Source organism: Dipodomys spectabilis, unplaced genomic scaffold (assembly GCF_019054845.1).
Source record: "Dipodomys spectabilis isolate Male_0828 unplaced genomic scaffold, ASM1905484v1 ptg000241l, whole genome shotgun sequence".
NCBI classification, from domain to species: domain Eukaryota; kingdom Metazoa; phylum Chordata; class Mammalia; order Rodentia; family Heteromyidae; genus Dipodomys; species Dipodomys spectabilis.
In genome coordinates this window covers 5147289-5170507 of record NW_024870918.1, presented here as the reverse complement: position 1 = coordinate 5170507, position 23219 = coordinate 5147289, and the positions used below count along the sequence as shown (strand labels likewise).

Below are 23219 nucleotides of genomic sequence, written 5' to 3'. Positions count from 1 at the left end.
GCATGTTGGTTCATAGCATGTGTTCTAAAGCCATGTGACCCATGCTGTTGTCAAAAGACTATCGTTTGATCCTTAAGTGCCTGAATCTGTTTCCTGACTTGTGAAACAAGAGTGATAATTATACCTGTCTCATCGTGTTAAGAGTTGGATGTGGATGAGATTATGCAGGTAAACACAATGCCCGGCACGTATTAATTAATAATTGTCGGCTGTTACTACCTGTTTTTTTGTAATTTTAGACATTGCATTTATACACCCATCTGTAATAAGCAAATTGAGTTTTTAAATGCATAAATGTAAGGTTCTGTTCCTGGTAAAGATGGCAGTCTGATGGTTGTGATCATTAAACTTAACTTTTAAAGGAGGCTAAGGGCTACTGAAGTGAATGGTTAAAGAGGTTGAGTTAAAGCTATTAAAGATCATGCCAGGCATCAGTGGCTCATGTCTTAATCCTAGCTACTCAGGAGGCTGAGATCTGAGGATCGTGGTTCAAAACCAGCCCAGGCAGGAAAGTCCATGAGACTCTTATCTCCAATGAACCACCAGAAAACCAGAAGTGGCACTTTGGCTCAAGTGGTAGAGCACTAGCCTTGAGCTGAAGAGTTGAGGGACAGTGCCCAGGCCCAGACTGACCGACCGAAAAAAGAAAAAAAAAAGCTATTAAGATCATAAATATAAAGAGGGTTTTTAGGGTAATGACCTAAGACAGCAAGAAAGGGTTCTCAAAATTCTGATCTCTAGAAGTATTTTCCACTTGGACCCATGTAACTGCTGTTGTTTAACTGAAAAGGGATGTTGTGATCTTGCTGATTGGTATCAGTGAAGAACTCTCTGAAGAAGTCTATTCTCGTGAAATCATTCACTTTTGCTTAATCTTGAGTCTTTTTAGAATTTTAGGTCAGCTCAAAAGATCTTGGCTATACTCTTGCCTCTGGTTTGCACCAAGTCAGCTCCTACAAACCACGTAAAAGAGTACTATTTTCTTCCTTACTAAAAATTGGAATACAGATGTTAGAGAATTGTGTATGTGTGTGTTTTTAGGTGTGTGGGTGGGTGTAGGTCAAAAGAAAACTTTTACACACACATATATATATGCATCCATTAATTATTGGCTTCTGCAATTTATTTTTAAAAAGCATTTCATTGTCAAATAAAAACTCATAATTAAAAATGATGCTCAATTTTCCACCCCTTTGGAATCACAGTTTTTAGTTAAAAGAAGACATAAGAGGAAAAAAAATTGTGCTAACCAACAACATTAGTTAAGAGTTTTTAATGCTTTTCATTTATATGTGTGCTAACGCAAATCTTAAATATACAGAAGGAAAAATTTTGAGTAAAGACAAATTTGGCTTAATTATATTGTATTTGTAGATTTTATGATGTAGCATAAAATTCTGTTAATTAATGCTGTCAAAGTACAGCTTATTGACAAGCGCCAGCGGCTCACATCTATAGTCCTAGCTACTCAGGAGGCTGAGATCTGAGGATTCAGGGTTCAAAGCCCACCCCAGCAGCAAGGTCCATGAGACTTTCAGATGTGCAGGTGTCGCTCCAGTGGTTGAATGCCAGTCTTGAGCAAAAGTGCTAAGGGATCGCACCAGGCCCTGAGTTCAAGCCTCAGTACTGGCACCAAAATAATAGAAAAAGTTTCTTAATTATTTGTAAACGCACAGAGGGCTAAGTGTGTATATGTATTTATTAATCTTTAATAACCCAAGCGCATCACCTCATATAGCACACAGACCATCCAGTTCCTTTTTATTTTTTAGAAAAATGGAGCTTGGGAATTGTTGTTTTAGAACTGATGACATTTTCTTTTTGACAAATTCTAAAATTATAGAAAAGTTTCTATTTCCTAACTAGCCCCCATTCACAATACTTCATTTATCTTCAAAAACAATAAAACAGTTGACCCTCCTCACCTTCCCCCAAGCTAAATTTATAGATATTGTTCTTCACTGTATGTGAATGGAAACTAAGTCAAGAACAAAGAAAAGAAGAGTTTGGTTGTGGTTTTTTTCCTCTCTGAATGATGTTCCTTTTCTCCTCTTTCCCACATGCTGCCTTGGCAGGCGATGGGTGCTACAACAACTGATTCAAGAAAGTTCCTTACCTTCCTTTGTGGCCAAAGGAAACTTGGGAACAATACCTGCAGAGAGGACTCAGCGACTAATACACGAAGAGATGGAAGTGTGTGGTGAAGCAGCAGGGAGATACCCAAGCAACTATAATGCCTGGTCCCATCGCATCTGGGTTTTACAACACCTGGCCAAGCTAGACGTCAAGGTAGGACTGTGAATGGGTGTCTGGGGCTAAGCTGCCTGTCTGCCCTCTCAGAAGAGCTTTAACGTAATAAAGGAAAGGAAATAGTGATCCACCAACCCAAGAGGATTATGACAACTGACACCTCCAAAGAAACTCTAGCAGTTGCAAAAAGTGCAGTTGCTTTAGGGCACTACTCGGTGTAATGCATTGGTAGTCCAAAGCAGAGTAGATCTGTTAGAAAAACTGATCACACCTTACTTTGCCCTGAAGCACCGAGTACCTTTTAGATTTAGAATGATTTCTTAGTAGTATCTGGATATGTAAACATGAGCTGACTTAGGTGACCACCTTTCCAGGTTCCTTTCCCTACAATGGAGGTAAAGGGAAGCAGAGTCAGAAGATCAAACCTAGGTATTTCCACATTTGCAGTCTATCAATTATCTGGTGATTCCTAAGTCCCAATTCAGTCCAAGACAATGAGAGTAGAATGTACTGGTGTTTGTTTATTTGTTCTACCCATAGGCTCAGGGGCTTATTTGAATGCCTAGTTAGGTTAGCAACTCTCAGAACCTAGTATTTTCAGTTTAGAAATAAAGAGATGGAAATTTTCAGAGATTTTCATGGCCTAGAGTTAGTCATAATTGACCATTTACTATTCATTCATCAGAGTAAGAACCAGTATTCTTTGTGCTGCTTTCTATTTTTATTATGTTTCTTCATTTTCTTCTTCTCTCCTTATAGTATTATAATGTCCTAAGAATGTAGGGTACTCTTCCAAAAAGTTTCTCAGATTGGAATAATTCAGAAGGAGGTCAAGTTGAAGGTCAGAGTGCCCTAAGTGATGTTTTAAGACTCATGGGAAAGCAGTTTGTAATTTTAGGTTACAGTCTACTTCATGTGTCTACCTTCTTTTCCCTTTGTTTTCCTCTTGAGGACAAATAAAGGTTTTACTTCCAAGACCTTTTACGGCAACAACTCTGAAAGAATATCCCTTTTTCTTCCAATTTATATAGCTGTCAGTTTCTGGTAAAGAGGCCACCTAATGGAATAGAAAAAGCAGATCTTAGAATCATATCAGCCTGACCTCAGAATTATGCTGCTATGTGGAAGGGTGGTTTTTAATCTTTTCCTTTTGAAAGTAAGGACTCCACTGTCTGTTTCAATGAATTATGGTAAGAAAGTACCAGGCCCTTCATAAAGACTGGTTGACTTTCAGTCCCTCTCTCTGTTCTCCCATAGGTAAAATGAAACTGGCCATAAGTACTTTTCATTATTTATTCCCAGCTACTGCCATGTGTACTTGGGTGTGACCATAAAGACAAAGAGCTGCCCTCTCCAAACTAGAACTCTGGCTGAGCAAGTCAATCGCAATGCAGAATGATGCTGGAAGGGACTGAGGGAAACTTAGAGTACAGAGTTGAGATTATAGGAACTACCTCTTTCTCCAGCCACTAGACTCACTAGAAATAGCTGCCTGAGTCTGAAGGCATGGAGCACAAGTTATCTAGTGGTGCTGTGGAGCTGGTCATCTCAGCTCCCCTACTTCCTAGTGGAGGTGAGCACTTTCAGGTAACTTAGAACTATGAAGAAAAGCCCAAGTGAGCTGAGAGCTCTTGCTATGATTTGGCCCTTTTAAGGAGCATTCCCATGAAGTCAGGAATAAGGAACCAGGTATCATCAGCTTCCTTGTCCTGCCTGTAGGGCTGTGGTCACCACCACTGCAGCACAATGTATTTAAGTGCTAAAGTATTGGTAAGAGTATAAAAATGAACATCATAAAAATGGTTAGAATCTGACTAATGAGCAACATAACATTTAGTAGCTTTTTAAAAGAAGGAAGAGGGTGAGCAATACCTCTAACAGTTCTGCTTCTAGGGATTCATCCGAAAGAAATACTGTGTAATGACCAAGGCTCACTCTGTGGACATAGAGATACAGTTAGTATCATGGATGTTTAGCCAATTTGTTGTGTAGCCTTTCTGACCTTTGGCTTCCTCACTGTAAAGCTAGAATGATAATTCTTGTCTCATCAAGTGATGCACATTGAATGTGTCCACATGAAGTGCTTAATAATCATTGAATACTTTATTAGATATAAAGGTTGATTATAAAAGTGTTTATAATGTACTAGAAAGACTTTTAGCCTTTTAATGCTGAGGAATTACTAGATTACAAACTATCACAAGTAAGAGTGTTTTGGTTTACTCTAAGTTGTAGTTTAGAAGATTTTTAAATAAAAATATTTATAGTAAGCTGTAGAACCAAGTAAAGGGTAGAGCTCATAGAATATGAGAAAGCACTGTAAAGTTGGAAATAGCACCTGGAACAAAGCAAATATACAGTAGATACTTACGAAAGCAAATATATAGTAGATACTTACGAAAACATATACAGTGGTGTTACAGATTTTTTTTCTTTGTTGTTAACAAACTTTTTAAGTTGGGAAAAATGTTACAGAGTAAAGGACGGTTATTACTGCTGTGGAGTAGCATCATGAGACTATTTTTCTGCTTTATGTTCCCTGGTGTTATTTGTATCTTTAAAGGAACATAAATTAATTTTACTTTGACAGTGTGAGGAATGAACTCAGAGCTTTGTGCTTGCAAAACAGGTGGAATAACTTTTTAAAACTTATTTATTGTAAAGGTGACAAGCAGGAGGGGTTGTTTATGGTTACCTAAGTAAGATAATAAATACATTTCTTTTTGAACACTGTAACCCCCTCCCTCATTTTCTTCCACTTTCCCCTCCCCATTCCCTTCCCCTGCCAAGTTGTAAAGTTCATTTCTGACATAGTATTTAGTGAGTCTCATTGTTTCATTAGTTCTTCCTTTGCCCTGCTGTTTCTTTGATACCCTTTCCCTTCCACGGATCAGATAAGCTTATATACAAAACAAAAGGTACAGAAAAGTAAAAAAGAAATAATAATAACAGCAAACAGTACATAATAAAAACCTGTTATTTCCAATTCTTGGAGTTCATTTTGATATGCTTCATTATATATGGTCATATATACCTAGTGACTGAGCCATTGTGATTCTCTGCTGAGAATATCATAAACATATTCTAGTTATTACAAATGAGGGAAACCATGCAACCTACGTTTCTTTGGGCCTGGCTTGCTTTGCTTAATATTTTTTTCCAGGTCTTTCCATTTCCTTATGAATGGGCAATGTTGTTCTTTCTGATGGAAGCATAGAATTCCATTGTGTGTATATACTATAGGAAGGAATAGGGGAAACTCTAGGATTCCTTGGCACAGGTCAAAATTTTCTCAATAAACACCCAGAACAAATCACAACAAATCAAAGAAAGGTTGGATAAATGGGAGTGCATTAAACTACAGAGTTTCTTCATGGCAAAAGACATAGATAGAAAGATAAATTGAAAGCCCACCGAATGGGAGAAGATTTTTACTAGCCAAACAACAGACAAGGCATCATATCTAAAATATACTTACAGCCAAAAAATTAAACACCCAAAAACAAATCCTCAAAGAAACAACTGCCCCATTAGCAAGTGGGCTAGACTTAAAGAGAGGCTTCTCTGAAGAAGAAATAAGAATGGCCAATAGACACATGAAGAAATGTTCAACATCTCTGGCCATAAAAGAATACAAATCAAAACAACATTGAGATTCTACCTTACCCCAATTAGAAAGGCCATTATCAAGAAATCTAATAATAACAGGTGCTGGTGGGGATGTGGCCAAAAGGGAACTGCTGCTGCTACACTGTTTGCGGGAGTGTAAACTTGTTTGACCACTCTGGAAAGCAGTCTGAGGTTCCTCAAAAGACTAAACATAGAGCTTCCTGTGACCCAGCAATCTCACTTCTGGGCATTTACCTAAATAACCACAAACAAGGCCATACTAAAGCTACCAGCACAACCATGTACATTGCAGCATTAGTTACCATAGCCAAGACATGGAATCAATCCAGATGCCCCTCAGTACATGAATGGATCAGGTGGTATATCTCTTCAGCCCCTTTTTGCCTTGGTTATTTTCGAGGTAGGATCTTACTTTATGCCCAGGCGGACTGGGGCTGTGATCCTTCTACCTATGCTTTCCTATGTTACTGGGGATAATAGATAATAGAAATTGTGCTTCCCCTGTAGCTGGGATAATAGGCACATGTCATCATGCTAAGCCATAGGTTGAGATGGAGTCTCTACACTTTATGCCTGGACCACAACACTCCCCTAATCTCTGTATCCCAAGTAGATTATAGACTTCAGCCATTATACCCAGCTTCCTCTAAGATCTTATTTATGAGGGTAGAGTGGAAAGGGCAGGTTACCAAGCAAAATTTATTGGTATTAGCCAACTAAAAGTTGATATAACATGTTGCTTTAAAAAAACAAAAACATATGGGAGCAGGTGCCAGTGGCAAATGCCTGTAATCCTAAGTACTTGGGAGGCTGAGATGGAGAGTTCAAAGTTAATGGCTGTGCCTATCATTCTAGCTTTGTTATTACTGTAAATAGTCTGAGTGCAGCCAAGCCCCTGCACAACCAGACAGGAACCTGATGTCCAGTCAAACAGCTCAGGTGGCACAACACTTGCTTGGCAAGTGTGAGTCCTTGAGTTCAAACCTTGAGTTCAAACTGGCACAAAAACAAACATGGGAACATTTTCCAGAAAAGATTCGCAAGCAACCAGTAAAGATAGCAAAGACATTGGATATCATCAGCCATTTAAGAAGTGGAAATCAAAACCACAGTGAGTAAAACACTTACCTCACACCAATTAGAATGGCTAAAATAATGACAAACATAGTGAAAATGTAAAATAGTGCAGTTAGCATGGAAAATATGTTAAGCATTTTCTCAAAAGACAAAATGGTAGAATTTACATACATATAAAATAAGGAAAGTATAGGATCCTATAATGCTTAGAATCGCCCAAAAGGACTGAAAACATGATCATAACAAATCTTGTATGCGAGTATTTGTGGTCAGTATGGTTAAAAATAGCCAAAAAATATAACAATCCAATTTTGTGTTACCTGAGAAAAGGAGAACAAAGCACAGTATATTATGGAATGTAATGTTGGCCATAAGAAGGCAATAAAAATAAGGATACATCTTGGAGCATGGACGAACATTAAAACATTGAACTATTGAAAGTGAGCAGATTCAAAAGATCATTTATTTATTTGGTATATGCAGAAAAGACAAATTATATTATTGAATGCCAGAGGCTTGGAAGAGGGAATGAGAATTGACTCTTCATAGGAATGGATTATTTTTGAGGTAGTTGAAAATGCTTGAAATATATTAGCAATGATGGCAATATAACCATAAATCTATAAATGATGTATTATCTTTCAACTTCAGAAATTGATTTTAGAGTTTATTAGAAATAAGAAAGCTGCAAAAAGTGGCTAAGAAATTGTTGGGGGGAAAAGAACACTGTATTATTAGATATTTGAGTATATTACAGTACTGTTTCATTCAGTAATTTAAAAAAATATGTAAGGTTAGAAACAAATCCCAGTGTATAATAGGTGTAGATGTGGCATTTCACATAATTAAAGAAGAAATACTTTATTCAATTTGTAAAATGGACTTTTTAGAAAATATTTAACATAAGAGTTTTAATTTCCTATGTACACTGAATTATAAGAGAATTAAAAGTCTGTGAGAAGAACATAAGGATCTGGAGGACATGCCAGGTGAAATAAGCAAACTATTATATGATCTCACTTCTATGTGGAATCTAAAAACATTGAACTCCTAGAAGCAAATAGTACAGTGGTGCGTGGCTGAGTTGGGCTAGGGTGAGGAATGGGAAATTGCTGGCTAAAAAAGTTGTAAAGATCAATTGTACAGCACAATGACAAGAATTCAAATATTGTTTCTTAAAATTTGCTGAGTTGATTATAAATGTTTTTACCATAAAAAGGAAAATACCTTGTGAAGTGATGGATGTTAATTAGCTTGTGTTAATTATTTCACAGTATACACATAAGAACATTTCTTGTATATCAAAAGTATATAAAACTTGTCAACTATGCAAGTAAACCTGGAAAAATGCAAATAGAAAGTTGATTGCTATAGTATATTGATAAAAATATTTAAAGTGTATATGATAAATGGAGATCTAATAGTATTAATACATAAATATCTCTTATAAAACTTAAAAGAAAAATAATGACTAGTACAAATAGTAAATTAGTACAAATAGTAAATTAGTCAATTCATAAATGAAGAGAATTAGGCAAAATAGGTAGTTAATATAAGAGGAAACAAAAAAATTAGCTCATAAAAATGCCTTTCATAACATAAACATCTTTGATAAACATCTCATGAATGTTTTAATCTTCACAAAATATGCAAAATGTATGGTCTACTTTAATTTTTGTATCTACTTATCATGCAAACTACTTAATAAATAAAATGAATAAAGTTAATAGATTTAGGAAAACTTCTAGAACTTTCTCCTAAATTGATAGATACCATGTAGTTTTAGTTGTAAGAATTTTTCTTATGCAAGAGTAGAAATAGAAGAATTTATAAATTGTGATTTTTCTTAAGAAAAAGTATTTTGCAACCATTAAAATTATGTAATAAAATAGTAAAGATGTAAGATGATATATAATTTCAGTGGAATAAAATCAGTACAAAATTTGTGTTAAAAATAAAATTTGTGTGCATGCCGTACTAAGAAGAAAACCTGAAAGATTATCTGCCAGACTTTTTTTTTTTTTGGTTGGTGATGGGGCTTGAACTCTGGGCTTGGGCACAGTCCCTGGGCTCTTCAGCTCAAGGCAAGCATGCTGTACCGCTTGAGCCATAGCACCACTTCCTGTTTTCTATTGGTTTATTAGAGATAAGAGACGCAAGGACTTTCCTGCCTGGGCTGGCTTTGAGCCATGATCCTCAGATCTCAGCCTCCTGAGTAGCTAGGATTATAGGCGTCAGGCACCAGTGCCCAGCTCTGGCAGACTTTTGAGAGTAGCCAGCAGGGTAATGAGTGAGTTTTGGTTGTTTTTTGTATTTGTCCAGACTGTTGAAATTTTCTATAATCATTTTCATCCTCTTTATAATAAGGAAAAACAAATACTTTATGGAGATTGATAGCATGTGTAATTTAAGGCTGGTATCTTTATTGCATTGCTTCTGTAGTTTTTTTTCTTTGGGATTTTTTTTGTTTTTGTTTGTTTTGTTTTTGGTCAGTTATGGAGCTTGAACTCAGGGCCTGGGTGCTGTCCCTGAGCCTCTTTTGTGCTCAAAGCTAATGCTCTATCACTTGCCACAGCACCACTTCCTGTAGCTTCTTAATATCTCATCAGCATCTATACACAAATACCTGGTCCCATAAAAAAAAGCCATGAAATTCTTGCATCTTTCTATGTCTTAGAAAAACATACAGATTTGAGTTGTAAGAAATTAAATTTTATTTGTGTTATTCTGAGGTTTTTTTATTATTATTATTGTGAAAATACCATACAGAGGGGTTACAATTACATGAGCAAGGTAATGAGAACATCTTATCAAGCATTGTTGCCTCCTCCTTTGTTTCTGAGGTTTTTTTTTTTTTTCAGAGAACTGTCCAGTGAGAGATAATCTGAAGCTTATTCATGTTAAATAAGTTTATTTTTAAATATGTAGCTATTCAGTCTATGCTTAAGAAACTATATCAAAATAAAAAGCTACTAAATATCCTGTGGCCTAATTCTTTAAATATATCCTAACCTTAAATTAGTCTCTTTAGATAGATCTTTATCTGGTACTATCTCTGCTCACCTTTTAAAGCAAATAAATTACCTAGTTTTCCATTTCTCAGCCACTTTCCAGACCGTAGCTTCCGAATTTAAATGTTAGTAGCTGTGAATAAACTGTAAAGCTTGGACCACTCAAGAGTCTGGGACAGGAGAAGATGGTGCTGCCGAGATGATACTGCAATTTTAAAGAAGTTTAAAGGAGTTGGGCACAGGTGTTTGAAGCTTGTAATCCAAGCTACTCAGGAGGCTTAGATCTGAGGATTGCGGTTCAAAGCCAGCCTGGGCAGAAAAGTCCCTGTGAGAGTCTTATCTCCAGAAAACCACTCAAAAACCAGAAGTGGAGCTATGGCTCAAAATGATAGAGAGCTAGCCTTGAGCAAAAGAGCTCAGGAATAGCATCCAAGCCCTGGGTTCAAGCCCAGGAATGAGCAAAAAAAAAAAAAAATTTTTTTTTTTTAAGGAGAGAACTTAAAGAAGATATGTGAAATTGAACTGATATAATTTTTCTGAAAGTAATCTCAGTCCTTTGCTCTTTAACAAGAGCAAAGGACTCCTTAGTTAAATTGTTCATTCATTTATTAGATGGCAGTGCGCATAGAGGGATAAAAATATCTGTTAGGGATGAATAAATGTCTTGCAGGCACCAGTCACTCGTACTTGTAATCCTAACTACTTAGGAGCCTGAGATCTGAGGATCTCAGTTCAGAGCCAGCCCAGGCAGGAAGCCAGTGAGACTCTTATACAAACTAACCACCAAAAACCCAGAAATGGAGCTGTGGCTCAAGTGGTAGAGCACTTGCCTTGGGCACAGCAGCTCAAGGACTGTGCCCAGGCCCTGAGCTGAGCCACAGGACTGGCACAATGCATACATAAATACATACATACATATAATACCTGAGCAATAGGTGGGACAAAGACACGTACACAATATTCTCTCTGTATAATGGAACACACAAGTGCTGTGGAGGTTCAGAAGAGGGAAAGAAGATTTCTTCTGAGGAAGAAAAGAGATGTGTGAGAAGTTTGTACAGGAAGAACCAAGGACCCTTGGCAAGCAGTTAGTCAGAGGAAGTAGTGTACTCTCCAGGCCTCAGGGGAAGCACTGTGGCTGGGCTGGGACTGCACGCCTCTGCCTCCCAGGTGACAGAGGAAAGCACAAGCAGAAAGACTGCAGTCCAGGTCAGCCCAGATATAAAACAAACCTCCCTCAAAAATAATCAAGGCAAGGCAGGTGCTGGTAGCTTACACCTGTAATCCTAGCAACTCAGGAAGCTGAGATCTGAGGATGCCGATTGGAAGCAAGCCCAGGTAGGAAAGTCTGTGAGACTCTCATCTCCAACTAATCACCACAAAAGCAAGTGGCAGAAGCTTGCCTTGAGAAAAAAAAAAAAAAAAAAGCACAGAGGCAGTGCCCAGGCCCTGAAGTCAAGCCCTAGGACTGGCATACACACAACCCAGTAACCAGAATTTATCTTTTAATGTTTTAACCTTCTGTGCTACCATTACTTCTAAATGAATGCGCTAATGTTCATCATTTTGGAATTAGACTTTTCTCCATGCCAGTCAGTAAGCTATTTATCAAAGCCAAGAGAAAAAAGTATCACAAGTTCATGAATTTTGTGACTTACAAAAAGAAAACCTCTCCCACTTTATAAAAGAATGGGGAAACTAGCATGTATTAAGCTTCTGCTAAGTGACAGCAGTGTGGTAGATACTGTTTTCAAAATGTTGGTGAGATGGTAGTCAAATAAAGAACATTTCAAAGAAAAGTCAGAGGTGTTAACTAAGAAAGGAAAGCCTTTGGAAATTTCTCTTCTCACCTCCCTTTCTTCTTCCCACAAGATCCTTCTTGATGAACTGTCTTCTACTAAACATTGGGCATCCGTACATGTTTCAGACCACAGTGGATTTCACTACCGCCAGTTTTTACTGAAGTCTTTGATTAGCCAAACTGTGACAGATACTTCTGTATTAGAACAAAACTCTTTGAGAAGTGAAGCTACTCTAGTTCTTCCAAAAGATGAAGAAGCAACAGCTTCAGCAGAAGAATCAAGGATCAATCTACCCCAGCTTCTAGAAGAAGAAGTTGAATTCACCACAGATCTTATTGATTCGTACCCAGGACATGAAACTCTTTGGTGTCATAGGTAAGAAAAGGAGAAAATTTACCTCTTGTGTGAAACTGGACATGTCATTTTGGGACCTGCAGATGGTATTATATTGACTTCTGTCTTTGGGTAAATATGACCATCTGATGGCAGCTTTGCCTGAGTGAGAAAGGGTTTGTATTTACCATACCACCACCATCATCATCATCATCATCATTAATAGGTTCCTCACACAGATCTCTACCTGTTGAGGATAGTGGCATTCATCCATAAATATGCAGCAAAATCCCTGTGTTACTTTCAAAATGCAAACAAAGCACACATGAATTTCTCTACTCATCTTTACAGATCCTAATATCTAGCATGTCTTGGATGGAATGCTGTCATCTGTTTTTAATTTTAAAAAGCTCTTAATAGATAATTACGATGCAATCAGGATTGAGACTATTAATTAGATCCTGAGGAAAAAGGTAATTTTTAATATTGTTTTCTTGCCCTAAATGGTCTTCAGATTAACTTACTTTAAGAACAATCTCTTTATACTTTTTATTTAAGCCAACTTTGTTTCTTTAAACAAAAAGTTTACCGGTCCTTACCCTGAGTTTTGAGTACATTTAACAAGGCAAATTTCATGCCTTGATGAAGTCTATATAAGTGAACTCCTTGCTTCATTCATTTTGGAACTTCCTCTATTTGGAAGCATCTTTGTTTTCATTAAATACAAATTCTACTTCCAGCCAGTGGATTCAGTTTGTCAGTTTGTAAGCAAAAGGCTTGTCAGTGTAAGCAGGAAGTAGATTTTTTTTAATGTGTGTTTATTTCTTAAGTTACTGGGTTTATACCCTTTATCCAGACTAGTCTCTACTTGAGAGCTGGTTAACATACTCAGAAGCCACCTTCTCCCTACCTCTGTTTTTGTCACCTTCATGAACAGAGAATTATCTTAACACACTTATCCCACAATTTCAAGTGAGAAAAATCTTAACTTGAGGTTGTTTTTATATTCAAGGTTTTTATAGCTATTTTGTATTTAGGTGTATTACACTTTGGATATTTAAAAAAATGGTAGGTGCATTTGAATGCCAGCTAGGTTAGCAGATAACTTTTCTTTGTAGTTAGGTTATGTATTACATAGGCTAGTTTTCTGCTACAGATTCATTACTATTAGGCAATGAATGTTGTTTAATTTTACTATCCATTAAATGGGTATATTATATGTTTCTCATCAACTCTGGAATATACAGGGAAAATGAGTAGAGTTAGAGTTTAAGGGCTTTAGAGTTGCTAGTATGGGTGATAAAATAAAACAACAGAACCTGTGTAATCTATCTTATTACACACAGCAGTTATGCCAGTGGGACATAGGGACATTCATTTTTAATTTTAAGCAATTCGGAGTGATAAGATAGAGAAACTTTCTTTTACAAAGGAAATAGAAGGGCTGGAAATGTGGCTTAATGGTAGAGTGTTTGCCTCACATTCATGAAGCCCTGGGTTCGATTCCTTAGTACCACCAACACAGAAAATGCCAGAAGTGGCAGTGTGGTGCAAGTAATAGAGTGTTAGCCTTGAGCAAAAGAAGCTCAAGGACAGTGCCCAGGCACACAGTTCAAGCCCCAGGACAGGCAAAAATATAAAAGAAAATAGGAATTATATCTTCTGTTTTGCTCAGAGCCCTGCACATACCCACTGCATATGGATATTTACGAGTACAGTGGTAGCTTTAGAAAGAAGTTCAGTATGTCTAGGTAATAAGAATAATGGCTGTAAATGCATTCTGCTTTAAACATGGTAATTATAGAGGCCATGAATTAAACCTCCAGCGGAACTGTTTACCCCCCATTTCTTAATTACTCATCTTCTAAGGTATCCATGACGTTAGTTTTTATTTTTTTATATGGTACTTTATGGCAAACACTGAGCTAAGACCTGTTTCTAATGTTACAATACAGTTACTAAAGAGTAACACCTCTAAGCCATTGTTAGCTCAGCAAATACTGACTGAAAAACTCTTAGAAGTAGTGTTGTTTCTCGCAAACCAGTAAGCTAGTGTTGACACCTTTATCCAAAGCATAGAGATTCCATTACAACTGTTTTCCCTCCTTTCCCTGTTTAGCTCTAGGCTTTGAAATGGGCAGTGGACTGAACGCTGTGTGCTTTCAAATTATAGCAGTTCTCCCCCTCAAAAGCTCGATGTTGTGACGTGATGTTGTTTTTTCTCTACCCATCCCCACCACAGGCGGCATGCTTTCTACCTTCAACATCATTTAAATGGCAGGCTTCCTGGCAGCATGACCCAGCTGTCACCTGCAGATAGCCCCGGAAGAGCTTTGTATGATTTGCACCTCATCCCAGCAGGTCCCCAGCCATCTCAGGCAATGGAAGTAGATGGACTGAATGACTCTAGCAAGCAAGGCTATTCCCAGGAAACCAAGCGCCTGAAGCGAACCCCAGCTCCAGACTCCCTAGGCCTAGAAATGGAGCACAGGTTCATTGATCAAGTGCTATCCACCTGTCGGAACGTCGAGCAAGCCAGGTATGCCAATGCATACAGGAAATGGCTGGTCACCTTGAGTCAATGAAAGAGTTGGGGTGATCCATAGAGTTCCCCTTTTAGTGCAATACTGCTTTCTTACTGACATAGTTGCACCAACTTTTTGCTCTTCCTAGGAAACTGTGTGCTCCTCATCTGTAAGTTAAAAGTCCATAGTAACTATTTATTTTAAAAATACATTCCTTTGTGGATAAAGTAATAATTGTCTAGTTCCATCCTGCTAAACAGTAAGTCTTACTTTTTTTTCAATTTCTTACACTCTATTTCTATGTTGGGCTTCTCATTTGGACCTTCTAATGAGTTTATATGTATACCTTTATCTACTTCAGTTCAGTTGGTGCATAGCCAAATTTTTTTAATTAAAATTTTTCATTGTCGTTCAGCTCAAGAACATTAATACAAATGCAATATGACTTGTTCTAACTATTGTTCTGAGAATCAAATAACTAAATAGATGGATATCTGAAGATATAAACTACACCTCTTTCTCTACCATATTCTCAAGTCCTAGACAAAGATAACCAAAGTCAGAAGCATTAGAATTTACATGAAAATGTGCTTCCAGTGTAATCCATTCTAAATGGTTATTTAAAAAAAAAAAACTAAGGGTTTGTGTAATTATAGTGCTGAAAAGCATTTTTATTACTAGTTTTGGTAGATTGTTTTTATCTTATATTTGGTATATGCCAAAACAATCAAGTCAGCCCTTATAAAATAAATGTTTTTCTTTTTGAAAAAGACTTCAGAATGCCATTTTTAGTTAACTACTTTTTTTCCTCCTAAAATCACTTATGAAAAATGGGAAACATACATAGAAATGTATGCATATAAACTTCCTTTTTAAACATTTAACTTATTGAGGCTATACTAGATAATCAACAAAAATTTTGTGGACGCCAAGGAGAAAGAGTAGTTTTGAAGATTAGTTCTTCAATTTGTATTCTAAAAATGAAACAAAAACACTTTGATACTGAACTTATCAGGGATGAGGTACCAAAGTATCCACATTATAGCTGTATCTTACCTTTTTAATAACAAGGGCTGCGTTTTTTAGGTTGATGAAGGGGAGGTATGGAATGGGTCACATAATGTCCAGTTCATTATCTTATTTCCCCCTTTGTAAATGGTCTGTTTCTTCTTTGCACATACCTTTCTCCTTTTTCTAGCCTGTTCCATCTTTTATCACCTTCACTTTCGTGTGTTTTCTCTCATCTGTCTTTCTTTTCAGATGCCTACTGAAATTAACTGTCCTATTTCTCTGAATTTTATACCATATCTCTAAAATACAAAGTATGATTACTTTACCTATTCTCTTTTTTCATGATTAGTGATGTGTAGGGTGGGGAGCAGGATACAGGATAAAACAGGCTTCTCTTGTCTTATGATACTAGAAAGCCTGGACTTGTCTTAAGGGAAACAAAATAGATCTTTTTCTTGGGCATCATGGTTTTGTTGAGTTATGGGCTGCTGTACTGAGACTTTGAAGAACACGGGTATAAACTACCCAGCTTGGCCCCAGTCGATAGACATTGCTCCTCTCTTTGGGAGCAAAACTTAACCTTTTTGTAGTTTTTATACAGTTTAGGTGAGAAAATAATTGCCATTATAAATGTAACCCCTTAGCCCCTTGTATACAAAGCATCTTTTGAATCAAATACCTCAAGTTTTAATAGACTACCATGGATTAAAACCATTAGACTTATGAGGTTTCCACTCATGTGGAGATTAGGTAGAAACAGCAGAGAAGATACTAGAATTTTCATCCATTCCATTGATACATTTTGCCAAGTTCTGGCCACACTTGGTATTAACTTTTATCAAGCATCAGTTTTAGTATCTCAATCAATAGGGCTTATATTACTCTTTGATTTGGGCATGTGTCAGGAAATGGGTATAGACCTTACTCTATGAAGATTAGCTACATTTTTATAGTGCCCCATGCCTTTTATACCTCCCACTCAATATCTTGCCCATCATTGGTGTTAACTGCCTTCATGCATCCGAAGGCTCAACCTTTCTGAAGCCCTGCAGCCTTTTAATATCTCTTAGTCTCTTGTCTTCCTAATGAAGTTATAACTAAGTAGTAAAAATACAAATATCCAAAAGATATTGTTAGTATGTGACTTTTGTGGGCTACTTTATTTTTAATACTGATATTTTTCAAGTGTTCATTTATATGAAAACATAGAATTGTCATATATGGTTGTGATTTTTTAAGTGGTTTACATTTAAACTCACTAGCATAATAATGTCTGATGAAATGCACTCATGAAGTAGAAAGAAAATGTCTAATTCAGGGACTTGTTAGTCTTACTTTTCTACAAATATGTAGTTGTTCAAACAAAACGATAAGTTAAATTGACATATTTTACCCAGCTCTCACTGGAAGACTATCAGTTAACATAATACCATCCTGTGGATCAAAAAAACTACTGACAAGCAAACAGCTATAAAATCTGAAAGGGACTTGCCATAAACCTAGCCTTTTTTTTTTTTTAACTTTAACCTGTTTGGGTAATACACTATTTCCCGATTCTGTGTGCCTTGCACATTCTGGGGATTCACTGTTAATGACCAACTGAAAAAGAGAATGCTTGGTCATGAGTGATAGTGATAGTTGAAAAATTAATAGATTGTAAGTAAACACTATAGACTAGCTTCATAATTCTTAGGGAGAGTTATCACATTTAAAACAACTTAATTAGATGTGTTCTCTTAAATTCATTACCTTGTTTAAACTTACTAAGTCCCAGACAAGAAATGCAGCTCTCCAATTATTAGATAGCTGTACTTGCCATTCAGAATTCCCAATGAATGAAACCCACTTGCATTAAGAATACTGTTCTCTGTTCTTTTATGATGTTTAAGAACAGATCTTGCCAACAGAGCCACTATTGGACAGCTAAAGCAGTTCTTTGACTTTAGTGACCTGTTGATATCTCTGTACTTGCATAGACATTTTATGCTTCTCTTTTTTCCCAAACTTGAACTGTGGTCCTGGAATTTCCTAAACTTGTAAGTCATTTTTTAAGCTTTAGGATTTTATAACCTGTTAATATCCCCTATGACCTCTGGGCCCAGACTTTCAGTCCTATTTCTTAATCCTTTAGTATGGTTCTAATTTAAAGACTTCGTTAATGTCTTTCTTTCTTTCCTTCCTTCTTTCTTTCTTTCTCTCTCTTTCTTTCTTTCTTCCTTTCTTTCTTTCTTTCTTTGTTTCTTTCTGTGGCAGTGCTAGAGATCAAACTCCATTAACTATTCATAGAATTCAGTGTAGTATATAGATTGTCACTAAAAGCCAGCTAAATCGTCAAATAAGGGCTTCTGTGACATAAGATGCGGAAATAAAACGCTTTGCAATTTTTATGCAGTAGTCTGTAGAAAACATATGATAGATATTGTGTCATTTAAATATGTTTCGGGTCATCTCAGTTTATGCTTGGTGAGTGACTGTTTGTGTGCATGTATGTGTGTGTAGAGAGAAAAGAGAGGACTTGTAAAATTGCTGCAAACAAATTGTCAATCTTGAAGTTTTCCTTTTTATAGCACAAGATGGTATCTGAAACGGGCTGAATGCAATTTGGGAGTGGAACTACCACTCACTATACAACAATCTCTACCTTAGCTCCTTGAATTATAGAAGATGCTAAAGATTTAGCTGTAAAAAGAAGTAACACAATTTTTTAAAGCTATTTTCAGCTAAGCTTTATTCTGTTACTAGGTTATGTTTAAAGTATACTAATAATTTCAACATTATAAAAACTGAATCTTGTCTTGACTATCTCAAATACAACTGACTGTGCTTATATACACAACACACACACACACAAATATACACATTGTAAGCACCTTTTTATTAAAGAAGTATGTAGAGGCAAACAGTGTCACAAAGCAGTAGCAAAAAAACATATACTCGAAGAACTCTTTTTTTACTGCTACACACTGACCCTTTCAAAAGCAAAATAGCTATGTATCTTGTGTTCATTTGAGTGCCTTTCTTATTTTTGAGGGGAACAAGCTTTTATTATATTGAAGTCTCGTGTTTTAAGTCAAACTGAGGGACAGAAGTTTTATTAAACAGCTTATGATGACTCATTCTCACTGCTAGGCATGGTCCCTGGGCTGTTTGTCCTTCAGTGAGATACTGTTGTCAGAAGGAAATAGCTGATGGTGTCATCAGTTACCCTGTTAGGCACCTACAAGAATTCTTTCTCTCTGACAAGTTTCATTTTGAATTGTAGGCATCACATTTAGTGGCTCTACAGTTAAAGACAAACTAGAACAAAAGACAAACTGTGTTCAAAGGGAAACAGGCACCCTACCCTAAGATAAAAAAGAGATGGTTGACCTTTTTTGTTGTTTGGTTTGGTTTTGTGGTGCTGGGGATCAAACCCAGGACCTTACCCATGCTAGAAAAGCACTCTTAGCCCTGAGCTATAACCAGCTTCTTGAATGGTTGTTCTAAATGAATCCTTTGCCTTATTTTTAAAGACCTTCCTTTCCTCCCACTTAAAGGCTTGATGTAAAATAGTTAAAAGGCAGAAAAATAGGACTTCTTTTTTAATAACGACAATATTAACTATTTGAGATGCAAAGTATATCATTTTATGTATTTGTGTATGGAAAGGGATAGGAATTTCATATTTCAGAATAGCAAATAACTGTCCATTGTAATTTCATAAAAGCATATATAGTTAAGATTCCAAAGTGCTTTATAGAGAATTCTTGAGTAATATGTCCCTAACGGACAGCATTCTGCTGTGTTCGTAGTGGATCGGGACTGGGGGGGATACCTCAGGCTCCCAGCTTTAGATTTCTCCTCTCTCCCCAGGCCAGCCATGTCAGCACTGTAAAACCAAATTCTTTGCTTAAAAAATACATAGGGCAGTAGTTGGTCTGTTGGTGAAACATTGTGCTTCCAAGAATATTAGCTATATATAGTTCGTGCTTTCTGGACAGTAATGTGATCCATAAAGCAAACCCTGACATTTCTTTATTCGTTGTTATTCCTCAGGGTGTAGATTTAGTCAATTTAGGACAAAATTTTATATTCAGTGGTAAAAAGAAAAGGCAGAAATATGCTAAATATATTACTAGCTCTTAAAATTTTAGTATATATAGTATTTTTTATAAACCACTACCAGTGCAGTAGCTAGTAGAGATACCCTGCCTGCCTCATTCTTCTTGCGGCTGAGCCCTCGGGGTTGTGTTCTGAACATTAATCTTACACATGTCTTCTGTGGAAATAACCACTGAGTTTATTTTTCCATGTTTGGGGAAGGTGGGAAAAGTTATATTTTATTTTAGTGAATATCATTCTCAACTTTTAGAAATCCCATTGAGGAAAATGATTCCTATTATTTTTCAAATTGACAGCTATTTTGCTTTCTAAGACTTGTGTTTCCTTCAGAATATTTATGGGCAGATCCTAAACAATGTGTATATACACATATAAATATATATATAAGAGATAAGTTTTTTTCATATTTGCCTAAAACACTCCAGTTTAAGGCAGTTTTCTCCAGTGAAATTAGAAATCTAGAACAACGGCCAGTTTGTTCTACATCGCCAAATTATCTGAGTAAACTGTTCGTTTTGGGCTGTTGGGGTTTAATAAACCATAACCTCCTCACCTTTCTCCCAGGCCTCTAGGACATCAGCCTTAATTCTTTGTCTGGCAATCACTTTCCTCAGAGTACTATGCAGCACACATGATTAAATTATTCGTTTACAAGGGGATGAAGTCTTATACCATAGTGATGTATAATTTCATATACGCAAATACTGACTCCAACCGTATTCTGTCAGAGATAGTTGCTCCTTTCCTCCCCTACTCAAGTGTCACACGTTTGGAGCAGGTAGACTGAGTGCAGTCACACGAGGTGTTAGCGAACAGTCAGTTGTTGTTGTAACACTAGACAATGAGTTTTCCACAAGGAGACTTGTTACTATTTCACTGAGGAATATATTCATAGAGTAATATATGTGTGAAAGTGAACATTTTTATCATTTGACATGAATTATTAAGCATATGTAGGCTGGAGTTAGTAACATGTAGTAAAAATATTGTTTATACAGAACATTGTCTGGATATAGGAGATGTGAAAAGTTTAGTATTTTCCTGTGCGGGGCACAATAATAAATGTGAGGAAATGTCATTAAAAATGGTGATTGAACTCTCGAGGAAAAACTACTGTAGTGTTCTGCAATCCATTCTCTTACCACTGTGTCTAGTACTATCTACTTTAGGCTGTATTTCTCCCTAAATTTTAGTTAATTTTCTAGTGTCTTAAGAGTGGTAATGTTATATTACATGAAGTAACTTCTGCTTGTTTTTTTAAATATCTTTAGAAAGTTTTCATAAATGATACAATAGTTTTGGTATCTGTTCACTTTCAGCTGTCAGAGTATTTTTTGTCAGTTTACTCAATACAAAAGTTAAACAGTCTGAAACAAACATTCCTACTTGAGCTGTCAGGAACCAAGTGTGTAGTACAGGTGTAATTAGGCATTGCCTTTTGGTGAAGTTTTGATGCATGATTATGATGCTGGCTTCTGACTAAAGTGAGCCCTCTCAGTATTGTGTTTGTTGTGTCTGTGCTAAGAGAATAATGGAATGTGTGCTAAACTAACTTACTGTCTTTTATTTGAAAAAAAAAAAAAAAGGAAAGATTGGGTACTATACATATGCTGTGCATTTACACAACCTACAAATAAATGTGAGGGAGAAAAAGGTTTTTTTTTAAGTAATGAGGTTTTAACACATTTTAATGTCTAATCTTTAGACATTATTCAGTTGCTTAGTTTAACACTGAAGACTTTAAGGGAAAGGTCTTGATACCATTAGCATCCACTATGCATTTCAATTTTACGTTGTTTGTAGATTTTAACTGGCCACCTCCAGCAAAGTTGGAAATCTAACACATGTGTCCATTTGCCCTAATCAGCCAGGTAAAGAACATTTCAGTAAATCGCAGTGGGTATTTTAAGATTTTCTTGTACTTTGTATTCAAATGGACAAGTTACATATAAGTGTTTTGGTGAAGGGTCAGATCCTAGGCATTAAAAGGTTAGTCTGGCTACCTTGTTTCACTAATAGCAGTCCTGTGTTTCTGCCTTCTCCAACATAGCAGGCTGCATTGAACCTTTCTCCTTTAGCTCTTTCCTAAAGTAATTATCCCTTTTATAAAAGGGTTAATTATTTAAGGGTTAATTAGTAAGGATTAAATATTTGTGAATTTTTTTACATTTAGAAGGTATACCTTGGAAAGGGATAAGAATAAAATGTTCAATAAGGTATGTGCAGAATGCACTTGTGGTGTTCTGGGAATTAGTACTCTAGAGTGCTTAAATTATTAGCTAAATTCTTAGGCTAGTATTACAATGATTTTGTATGATCTATAGCTGCACTATTCAATAGAAATATAATGTGAGCCACAAAGTACTTTCTCATTTTCTTGTAGCCATGTTTAAAAAGAGGTGAAATTAACTTTAATAATGTTTCATTGAATCCAGTATGTTGAAAATAACATTTGTATAAGTAATAAATATAAAAATTATTGAGATGTAATAACTACCTTCTTTCCATAAACAAAGTCTTAAAAATTTACTGTGTAGTTTACATTTCCAACATGTCTCAATTCTGACTGGCCACATTACAAGTACTCGAGCCACACGGACTAAAGGGCTGCTATACTGGACGGTGCAGATTCATGGGGTACTTATTTTAAATATGGAGGTGATAAATGTGAAATTATGGTACTTTAAGTTATTTGAGATATTTAGAAAAATGTCTAGTAGAATTAGCCACTTTCCTTCATCTTCATATTAAATTTGCTCTAGAAGTCAACCTGTTCCAATTTGACTTGCCAACTATTTTTTAAAGAAATTATGTGCCACGTAAAATACCATGATATTTGATCATAACACATCAACAGTTCCTTTTTCAGGTGTTTTCACTATTGTGACCTGCTCCTTCAAAATAATGGCCTAAATGCATGTTAATTGTAGATCTGTACTCATTTTGTTATGTATTATTCTTATTATATAACCATGTATATTAACAGCCCTAGGATTCTGATCTTTCTATGCAGCCATATTTCAGTACCTACTGGTACACTTACTAAGTTATAAAGAATGACAGAGAAGTAGAATGAAGCATTCCTTTTCTCATTAGATTAGTTTTCAACTTGTGACTATGTTCCAAGCCAGCTATAAATTACTATATTTCTGAAGAATACAGAAAACAGGAAATAGTATTTGTCTTTGCTAAATGTCTCCAATTTCTAAGTAAACTTTTCATCTCCTAAAATGAGTGCTGAGTGTGATTTTATTTTTACCTGCGGTAGTGCTTTCAACTTAGCTCTGGTCTACTCAACTGTTCAGTTGAATTACTGAGGGTGATGGTGTGAAATATTGTCTAAATGAAACCAATAATTTTATACTTATATTTGTAGAAAAAGTTAAAAATATCACTATGTGTAGGACACAAAAGAAATATCAAACAACGGAAGGAAAATGACATAATTGTCCTTAAATTGCATTAACAATGACTAGTTG

At 36.1% G+C, this 23219-nt stretch overlaps 1 protein-coding gene across 1 annotated transcript in view; it reads left to right on the top strand.

The window, feature by feature from the left end:
* The window catches only part of Ptar1 (protein prenyltransferase alpha subunit repeat containing 1), a 47924-nt gene extending 24950 nt beyond the window's left edge, over nucleotides 1–22974 (top strand). Inside the window, exons 5-7 of the mRNA XM_042699339.1 lie at nucleotides 2076–2289; nucleotides 11841–12145; nucleotides 14346–22974. Of these exons, the coding sequence (XP_042555273.1) occupies nucleotides 2076–2289; nucleotides 11841–12145; nucleotides 14346–14688 (862 nt within the window). The 3' untranslated portion in view covers nucleotides 14689–22974. The remainder of the gene's footprint in view (nucleotides 1–2075; nucleotides 2290–11840; nucleotides 12146–14345) is intronic.
* Nucleotides 22975–23219: the final 245 nt, after the last annotated feature.